The following is an 11,106-nucleotide window of genomic DNA, read 5'->3' as shown; positions in this document are numbered from 1 at the left end:
ATCCATTTTGTTCACAGTTGATCGTGTGCCCTGGACTGTTCAATGAATTATCATTTATCGTGGGGTTTTTACATTAATGATCCATACTAATGATATAAATCGAATCCGTTTTTAATAATGACTTGGTTGTATCCGATTATTTTGATGCCTAAGGCACAACTATTATTATTATTATAAATCATATAGACCGAGAAGCCAGAAGCGTAGAAAATAATAAACGTTTGCGGGCTGCCACAGTGAGGACAGCGCGATAATATAAAACGAGCAACATCTTTTAGTAAGTCATGCGTTCACAGATTCTTTTTAGCTTCTGATTTTTTAGGTCTAACATCTGTCAGTCTAGATATAATTTCAGCTTATCACAAGTATCGTTTTTTTTTTAACTATAATCCAATTGCGTGATCAAAAAAAAAAGTATGAAATAAATTGCGTTATTTCAAGGCTCCTATAGATCAATCTCCACTTTTGCCTCATTCTATTTTTCTACTAAACGCTATACATCCCCCCATGTCCACTCCGCACTCTCCGAAGACATTTTAAGTGATTAATCGCAGTCATTTTTTTCAATTGTTTTTAACATAATAATAATAATAATAATAATAATAATAATTTTTATTTATATAGCGCCAACATATTCCGCAGCACTTTACAATTAAGCGGGGACATGTACAGAACATAGTTTTTGTTTACGTATTTTGCAGCCTCGGAACGTACGATTGCATGCCTCTAGTTCCTTAGGAGGTCTCGTAAATCAACGGATAGATTTAAAAAAAAAAAGCGTAGGATTGAATGTAGCAAAAGGGGACGCAAAATGCATACGCTATTCTTAGTAACAATAAATATTATTAAATAGGTGAATTATTAATAAGTATTGTTAAAAAAGATTATTTTTTAGGATTACGTTTTTGTTCGACATATTTTATTGGAAGAAACCGAGTTTGATTTATTCTTACACACTTAATTGAACATTAAAATAAAAAGAGAAAAAGCCATCTTTGACATCCATATTAGTATTGGTGCAATAATTAGTGAAAAAGGACTCAAATTGTTTATAGGAGTAATCTTTTCCTATATTGATTTTATATACTGTATGTATATATATATATATAGATGGATAGATAGATAATAGAAAGATAGATAGACAGATAGATAGATAATAGATAGATAATAGATAGATAATAGATAATAGATAGATAGATGATAGATAATAGATAGATGATAGATAGATAGATAGATAGATAGATAGATAGATAGATAGATAGATAGATAGATAGACAGATAGATAATAGATAGATGATAGATAGATAATAGATAGATGATAGATAGATAGATAATAGATAGATAATATATAGAGATAAATGATAGATGATAGATAGATAGATAGATGATAGAGTTATAGACAGAATGTATAGATAAATATTATATACATACAGTAGCTATGTTGAAGATAGATATAATGTGCCTCTGATTTTTACATTGATAATATTTTTATTAACATGAATAAACAATTATGTCATTAATAGTAATAATAATACAAATACAAGTTGCTTGTTAGTGATTTAGGCTGTTGTGGTCCCTTGTAGTGTGAGGGTCAGACATATGGGAACGCCCGGGGGGACAGGCCATTCTCGCAGAGGTGCTGCATGTTACCTCTCCCAGCTCACTACAATAGTATCACGTAAACTTGTGAATGAGATGGAGAACAATGGCTCCCAGGCGTTGTGCTCTTGATTAGACCCTTTGGCTGATTCTCTTTTTGGGGTGGGGGGGGAGGGGTGTGGATGCACAGGAACATGCCCACTGCAGGGGGAGCAGAGGGGGAGGTGGGCTGTATATAAGCCCGGGCAGGCTGCCTCCTCAGCCTGTCTCCCTAGGACTGGAGCAGCTAACAAGAATATCATTGTAGCCTGAGTGAGGAGACCTCTCCATGCAGTCACCCATCCGAGCCTCCTGCCTCCATCCCAGCCAGTAACTTCCAGAAACCAGCAGCACCAGTATAGACCAGCAGCCTGGACACACCACACTGCATCTTTATTATACAGTTATATATAAGGGAGGAAAAGTGACTTATAATAAGCCAAGCCATGGAGCAAGTAAGATGCAAGAACAGAAGCTGCACAGGCCGGTCCTGGCGGGGAGCACAGGTAACTCCTGGGGGGCTATGGTGGGGGGTGGAGACAGGGAAGCTGGGACTGCTCCATAGATGATAGTAATAATTCATAATATTATTCATTGTCTTCAGCTCGATCTTGAGCCATGGTGACTTGATGGATGAATAAGATCGATGGTGTATAATAATAATAATAATAATAATAAAGTGATTTCCGTGCAGCAGATGACAAGATCCAAGGTTCTGCTCATCCTAGATGAGATGATATAAGAAAGCTGCGAGTTCTCATGGCTCAGGTGGCATCATGCCCATCATCGGAGCCCCCCATGCACCTGATCATGCCCGTCATCGGAGCCCCCCATGCACCTGATCATGCCCGTCATCAGAGGGGGGATGCACCTGATCATGCCCGTCATCAGAGGGGGGATGCACCTGATCATGCCCGTCATCAGAGGGGGGATGCATGGGGGGATGCACCTGAGCTTTATGAGATATGGGTCATTGCCAGTGATTAGATGATGGGTTCAATGGAATGAATGATTTTTGCGTCATGAGTGATACGTGAGCAATGACGTCACGTCTGAATCGCACTCATTACGATAATCAGGCAATGGATGTCATCTTTTATCATGGTCGGTTAACCCTCTGTGGGATCAAGTGAGGTTAGGTAAGGTTGGAGTGGAAGAAGATGCCGGCAGTGCTGGGAGTTGTAGTTCCGCTGCAGTTGCCGAAAAGGAAGTTTTTGGTTCATTGGTTGGTTAGTGGTGGAGGTGGAAGGTGGTTGGCAGATAGGTCTGAGGATGTTGCTTTCTGGCTCACTTTGCCACTTGTTAATTAGCGGTGTAGTAAATGCTTTGTGCTGACAGCGATGGCTAGCCGTGCCAGGGGCTTCTGTAAGAGTCTGAGAACGAAGAAAGGAATTAATGCCGGATAGGAAGAAGGATAAAAAATAATCGCTTAGGGGAAGAAAAGCGGAGAAAAAGTAAAATATGCCAAATCTGACTACAGTTATTACACTGTAATACCACTAGAGGGCGTCAGAGTAAAGGGCATTTGAGCTAAGTCTGACTTCTGGTTTAACTGTGCTGAGCTTACAAAATAGTCTGAAATACTCTAAATGGAGTGAACTCTGCTTATAGATAACTGCCAGCAAAATGGGGGGTCAGAGGGCACTTGTGCAACGTTAACCCTGTGCATGCATCATTGCCATCGGATTTCTGGCAAAAGGAATTCTTCGCTCATTATGTGTCTAGAGTATGCAATGATGATTTGTTATAGTATGTATAGAAACGTGTTACTTATATGTCATTGTAAATTCTTAATGGATATTGGTGGCATATTGTTAGGCTATCCTACCCGTGACCTAATTGATGATTACAAGAATAAGCTGGCAGTGGCGCTAGGAAGCGTTACTTTGTCTCCTGCCAGCTCCGCTCAGCTTAGTTGGGCCAACCATGGAGCCTGCAAGGAAGGTTGAATAGTGGTCAGTATCAATGCTTTCTGAGATTGCCCTTTATTAATGTAATGGCTGGCAGGATTGACAAACTTTGTTTATTCTTGACATATTATTGAACAGCCCCCGGCAGGCGATCTGACGGATATACATTGGTATGATAATGACTATAAGTGATGTTTGTCCATAGTCTAAATCTCTGAGATTATTATATCATTGGTTGCACTCAGACAAGTGCGATCAGTCAAAACTTGAGATAGTACTCGGACTAATTTTATTGAATGAGGCAGCGCACGTGTATGAGCTTTTTCTTGGACAGAGTGGTCCGAGAAAAAAATCACCTCTGATAAGCGGATGGCACTCTTTCATTCGTGTACATGGAATACATCAGACGGCACTCGGATGACGTCTGGGTGCAGTCCGATTTTCACAGACTGAATGGAGAAACTGTTTTTTTTAATTCTCTACATCCGAGAAAATCAGATCACGATCTGGTGAAACTTTAATGGGTGTAATAAATGCAATTGGATGGATTTCTCAGATGCAGAACATACTGCCATCGGCACCTGCGAGCTGTAAAATGATGATAATTACAATCTCAGCCATGAAATAACATCACGACACGTCAAGACCTTTACTGAAACTTTTGAAAAGTTTATTGTGAATTTTTTTAGCATTCTTATTCCACATCGGTCTAATTGTCACGTATATTTGGGGTCTACATCGGAGGAGTTGTCTTCCTCCATCTATTTTGTGAATGTTGATTGATTGCACATTGGAAATTAGTAATAAACTCTTTATTAGTCTGTTTGATGAAACGATGAGTTGTTTACACATATGTGTTGTGCAGCAGTAGGCAGGTAGGAAACGTTACATTCTCCGTCTTTTCCCCTGTAAATGAACCTCTTCCTCGGTCTACATCGGAGGAGTTGTCACCCGCCATCTGTTTGGTGAATGTTGATTGATTGCACATTGGAAATTAGTAATAAACTCTTTATTAGTCTGTTTGATGAAACGATGAGCTGTTTACACATATGTGTTGTGCAGCAGTAGGCAGGTAGGAAACGTTGCGTTCTCCGTCTTTTCCCCTGTAAATGAACCTCTTCCTCGGTCTACATTGGAGGAGTTGCCACCCGCCATCTGTTTGGTGAATGTTGATTGATTGCACATTGGAAGTTAGTAATAAACTCTTTATTAGTCTGTTTGATGAAACGATGAGCTGTTTACACATATGTGTTGTGCAGCAGTAGGCAGGTAGGAAACGTTGCGTTCTCCACCTTTTCCCCTGTAGATGAACCTCTTCCTTGGTCTACATCGGAGGAGTTGCCGCCCGCCATCTGTTTGGTGAATGTTGATTGATTGCACATTGGAAATTAGTAATAAACTCTTTATTAGTCTGTTTGATGAAACAAGTTGATTACAAATATGTGTTGTGCAGCAGTAGGCAGGTAGGAAACGTTGTGTTCTCCGTCTTTTCCCCTGTAAATGAACCTCTTCCTCGGTCTACATCGGAGGAGTTGCCGCCCGCCATCTGTTTGGTGAATGTTGATTGATTGCACATTGGAAATTAGTAATAAACTCTTTATTAGTCTGTTTGATGAAACGATGAGTTGTTTACACATATGTGTTGTGCAGCAGTAGGCAGGTAGGAAACGTTGCGTTCTCCGTCTTTTCCCCTGTAAATGAACCTCTTCCTCGGTCTACATCGGAGGAGTTGTCGCCCGCCATCTGTTTGGGGAATGTTGATTGATTGCACATTGGAAATTAGTAATAAACTCTTTATTAGTCTGTTTACTGAAAAGATGAGTTGATTACAAATATGTGTTATGCAGCAGTAGGCAGGTAGGAACCGTTGCGTTCTCCACCTTTTCCCCTGTAGATGAACCTCTTCCTTGGTCTACATCTGAGGAGTTGTCGCCCGCCATCTATTTGGTGAATGTTGATTGATTGCACATTGGAAATTAGTAATAAACTCTTTTTCCATCTGTTTACTGAAACGATGAGTCGATTACAAATATGTGTTGCTCAGCAGTAGGCAGGTAGGAAACGTTGCGTTCTCTACCTTTTCCCTGTAGATGAACCTCTTACTTGGTCTACATCTGAGGACTTGTCGCCCGCAATCTATTTGGTGAATGTTGATTGTTTGCACATTGAAAATTAGTAATAAACTCTTTATCCGTCTGTTTATTGAAACGATGAGTTGATTACAAATATGTGTTGTGCAGCAGTAGGCAGGTAGGAAACGTTGCGTTCTCCATCTTTTCCCCTGTAAATGAACCTCTTCCTCGGTCTACATCCCGAGGCTGTGTGTAACATGAACTGCAGATGATCTGCGGGGCTGTGTGTGTATTCAGGGCCCCTTGGCTAATTCATTTCTAGGAAAACGCTTATTTTCTCTGCCCTTTGAAGTGATGCTTTGTGTATGGATTGAGAGCACTTGTGACGTGTCTCACAGAGCATGCTTGTTACAGTATGAGTGTCACAGATAAAACACGCATGCAGGGATCCTGCTAACTGCTGACTCAAGATTCCTAGTAGGGAGCTCTTCCCACACAGACACTGAACACATGGCACAGCTCTGGCTAATGGTTATATACCCTGCCTGCAGCCATCGTTTAACCCATGCCCTGCCAAAAATTGTATTGACTGTTTTTTTATGCACTTAGCAAAAGGAGAGGAGGGGGTAAACTTTAAGGAAATTTAGTTGAAGATCATTTTTCTTGAGCGTTCCAGGAAAAGTTTGGGAATTCAAACCAGAGAGTTATTACAACCCCACATTTTTTCTGTTTTGTTTGAGTCCGTAGGTGGTCTTTATTCGATGAGAAACCGTACGTAAAATAGGAGAAAAACAAAAAATGGGTCTGACGAAGATCCCTGCTGACTACAGATGCCGAGATTGGGCTTCATTTCCCTAAGGCTATGTTCACACAAAGATTTTCAAGTGGAAATCATGTCTGATAATTCTCCCTTTTTTGGGTGGGGGGTAAGTTTTTGTGGGTTTTTGTAGACTTTTTGTATGACAGTGCCTAGTTTGGAGTGGATAGTATCAGCTTCAAAGAAGTGACATGGTCAAGACCTCTTCGGTTATAAAAGCAATTCAAAGACTCTTTATAAGAGGAGTCAATTGAGTTTCACATAGGAAAGAATTGGAAGCGTTTTTCAACATTTTTTTGTGTTGATTTAGAGTGGATCTGCTCCAAAAACTCTTCAAAACATCTTTGAGTGTACATAGTCTAAAACATTTCAATCTTAGGTTTTGACCAACACCAGATATTAGTTCCAATTCAAGAGTTCGCGCACACGACAGGTTTTCTCATACAAGTGCTATCCGGAGTTTTCATCGATAGCACTTCTATGGGGCTGTCCGATTTTTTTCCTTAGACTGAGTGGTCCATGGATAAAAGTGGAGACATGTCCGATTTTAATCCGAGTGTTGGATCAAAATCGGCAAAGCAAGTCTACAAAAAAACATCGGATCGCACTCAGATGACATCAGATTTTCACAGACAGAACAGAGATGACGGAGAGACTATTTTTTCTCTCCATGTTTTTTTTGGAAGGAGAGAAAACAGTCGTGACATGAAGGATACAATCATCGCTTGCTTTTATAGCTAAATTATTTTAATTTACTGTTTCCTTTGGCCAGAACTGCCATTTTGCTGCCATACATGCCGCTACCTTTGCTGATCATTCGGGCATTAGGCATTAGGGCAGTGCCCAAGGGCAGGATCGGTGAAATATTGTTGGTTACCTTTTGCCAGGTAATATCCGTGTTGGAAGGGATTTTCTACATTTTATCATTATAACGTGTGATCACCAGCGCAATGTATCTCTACCAGGTTTTGTCAGAACCTCGGTGTTTAGTAGAGTCTGGTCAATGGACCTCAAGATGTCAGGAACTGAAACTTCTACAGTTGGGTTCAAAAACTGATTTTACTTAGCTGGTTCATATGTGGTGGCACGAGGACAGGAATAATGGTCAGCAAATCCCAGCCAAAATATGGAGTTAGTGTAGAACCTTCCCGTCTATAGCAAGCCTAGGAATGGGAGTAGGTCGTCCCCGGAATGGGAAGTTGTTTTTTTTTTTAGGAAATCCCACAGTAATAATTAAGGGGGCGGGTTGAAGATGTGAGTATGCATCATAAGCAGCCGATCACCACCACGTAACTAGCTAGTATTATGTGGTTGTGTTTTGTGATTTGGTGCTACTATATGTTTTTTATGGAATACTTTATATGTCGTCACATGGCCTAGTATATATGTTTTTATATGTTACTACTTTATATGTTGTCATATGGCAGTACGTTATATGTCCCTATATGTTACTACATTATATGTTGTCATATGGCAGTACTATATATGTCCCTATATGGTACTACTTTATATGTTGTCATATGGCAGTACTATATATGTTTCTATATGGCACTACTTTATATGTTGTCATATGGCAGTACTATATATGTTTCTATATGGCACTACTTTATATGTTGTCATATGACAGTACTATATATGTCCCTATATGGCACTACTTTATATGTTGTCATATGGCAGTACTATATATGTTTCTATATGGCACTACTTTATATGTTGTCATATGACAGTACTATATATGTCCCTATATGGCACTACTTTATATGTTGTCATATGGCAGTACTTTATATGTCCCTATATGGTACTACTTTACATGTTGTCATATGGCAGTACTATATATGTTCCTATATGGTACTACTTTATATGTTGTCATATGGCAGTACTATATATGTTCCTATATGGCCCTACTTTGTATGTTGTCATATGGCAGTACTATGTATGTCCCTATATGGCACTACTTTATATGTTGTCATATGGCAGTACTATATATGTTCCTATATGGTACTATTTTATATGTTGTCATATGGCAGTACTATATATGTTCCTATATGGCACTATTTTATATGTTGTCATATGGCAGTACTATATATGTTCCTATATGGCACTACTTTATATGTTGTCATATGGCAGTACTATATATGTTCCTATATGGCACTACTTTATATGTTGTCATATGGCAGTACTATATATGTTCCTATATGGCACTACTTTATATGTTGTCATATGGCAGTACTATGTATGTCCCTATATGGCACTACTTTATATGTTGTCATATGGCAGTACTATATATGTTCCTATATGGTACTACTTTATATGTTGTCATATGGCAGTACTATATATGTTCCTATATGGCACTAATTTATATGTTGTCATATGGCAGTACTATATATGTTCCTATATGGCACTACTTTATATGTAGTCATATGGCAGTACTATATATGTTCCTATATGACACTACTTTATATGTTGTCATATGGCAGTACTATATATGTTCCTATATGGCACTACTTTATATGTAGTCATATGGCAGTACTATATATGTTCCTATATGACACTACTTTATATGTTGTCATATGGCAGTACTATATATGTCCCTATATGGCACTACTTTATATGTTGTCATATGGCAGTACTATATATGTCGCTATATGGTACTACTTTATATGCTGTCATATAGTGCAACTCTTAGGGATCGTTCACAGTATAATAGTACTAAATAGTTAGGTGCTGTTCTGGGGCATGATACATACCTGGTTCCTAGACGTTGCAATCTGTTTTACCACTTAGGCAGATGCGCAGAACAACACCGAGTTCCCGTCCTTTACATTACAATTTACAATGCCCGCTTAGTTGCCAAACACTCCGAGCATGAAGTTATTTCATTATGAGCCCAACACAGCAATCACGGCAGCCTTGCCCAGGTTATTATTTTGGCACGTAAGAAGTCAGATCATGTGCGCTATGTGCATAGTTTCTGGCTTACACAGACTCCTTTAATGAAATGCAATCCCTTACCTAGTCATATTCACTTTAGCTTTGTCAGGGTAATGGGTGTGTTGGAATGTATATTCACAAATGTCTTGGACGCAGAATATCCACAGGGGGTTATTTATTTCCACTTTGGTAAATGCAAGCACTTGTACAGGATGCCCCTTTTCGTGTATTGAGAAGGCTGAGGGGGGCACATACTTACAGTATATGTTCTCATATCTCTTACGAGAAGTTCTTCTGTGTCTAGGTTATTTGAGACATCTGGAAGAACACACAATGTCCTATTTATCGGTCTAAACTCAAGACCGACACCAGCAAAGTCTTCTTCCTGATTGGACTCTTGATGGCGGACACAGTGCGCTCATCTTATAAACTGTATTCATAAAAGTTATGTAGCTCCATAAAAAGCTCAGCCGCTCACAATTCATAAAACAGAAAACCAATGGATCCTTACTGTGTTAGTGATATGGCGCTGACAAAGAAATGAGAAATCTCTCCGGATCACTGATTTATATCTTACTCTTGACTGTTTTACAAAATATGAGTGCTAAGTCCTAAATATTAGGAATTTTTCTTAAAGGGAATCAGTAGGATCAAACTTCCTTAGCCGTGTATATGGGAATGTAGGTCATAGGAAGCTGAATAAATTGATACTTTAATATCTGGGTTCTGATACCTTATTCCAGAGAAATCCATGTTTTCTCTGAACTGTTAAAATCTATGGGCTGGACATAGATCTCCATGAGAATTTGCTTCTTTTCAATGAAAGGGAAAGTTACCAGTGTGAGACATGTAATAACTGACAGTCCGCTCTCCTGATCTACATGTCTCACACTGGTAATGTCCCCTTTCATTTAAAATAAGCTCTGGAGGCAGATTCACACTGAGAGCTATGTTCGGCTGATAGATCTTAACAGCTCATTTACATATTAAGTAAAACAGGGATGTCTCTGGAATAAGACATGGGATCTCTGATATCAAGATGTCATTGTATTCAGCCTATTATGACCTATATGTCCATATAGCAGGGCTAATCCTACTGACAGATTCCTTTTAGATACAATCCTGGGACCTTGTGGGATTCTATGCTCAGGGACCTTTCCCTTCTTTCACTTCTCATTGACTTTTCAGAAGACATATTTAGCAGAAAAACGGTATAGCTGTAAGTACTGATGTACAGTATAGCTAAGGCTACTTTCACACATCAGGTTTTCAGTGTCAGGCTAAATCCGGCTAATTTTCAAAAAACCGGATCAGGCGAATGTTGCCAACGGATCCAGTTTTTTTTTCCCATAGACTTGTATTAGTGCCGGATTGCACCGGATGACATTGTGTTTCGTCCCGTTTTCGCCGGATACGGCAAACCTGCCGCTTCCGGTTTCTTGAAAAAACGTCCATAGCAAAGTTTTTGTCTCCGGCGAAAAAGCCTGAAGCTCCGGATCTGGCGCTTCCGGCTGTTTGCTGGAATGGAAGCCTATGGGAGCCGGAAGGTGCCGGATCCGGAATAAGGCGGATCCGGCGGCCTGATCAGTTTTTTTAAACTGAGCATGCTCCAAATTTTTTTTATCCAACAATCTAGATATGCTAGCCGGATCCGTCAAAAAAACGGATCCGTCGCATCAGTTTTTCACAATCTGCGCCGGATCCAGTTTTTTCAACATTCGCCGGATTTAGCCTGCCA

At 39.6% G+C, this 11,106-nt stretch overlaps 1 protein-coding gene across 1 annotated transcript in view; it reads left to right on the top strand.

Moving 5' to 3' along the window:
* The first annotated feature begins 1,860 nt into the window (after positions 1-1,860).
* IGF2 (insulin like growth factor 2) overlaps positions 1,861-11,106 on the top strand; it is a 40,607-nt gene continuing 31,361 nt past the window's right edge. Inside the window, exon 1 of the mRNA XM_069738576.1 lies at positions 1,861-2,144. Within this exon, the coding sequence (XP_069594677.1) occupies positions 2,085-2,144 (60 nt within the window). The 5' untranslated portion in view covers positions 1,861-2,084. The remainder of the gene's footprint in view (positions 2,145-11,106) is intronic.

This window comes from Ranitomeya imitator, chromosome 9, assembly GCF_032444005.1.
Source record: "Ranitomeya imitator isolate aRanImi1 chromosome 9, aRanImi1.pri, whole genome shotgun sequence".
NCBI classification, from domain to species: Eukaryota; Metazoa; Chordata; class Amphibia; order Anura; family Dendrobatidae; genus Ranitomeya; species Ranitomeya imitator.
Note: the sequence above shows the minus strand (reverse complement) of the source record. Positions and strands in the feature narration are given on the sequence as shown.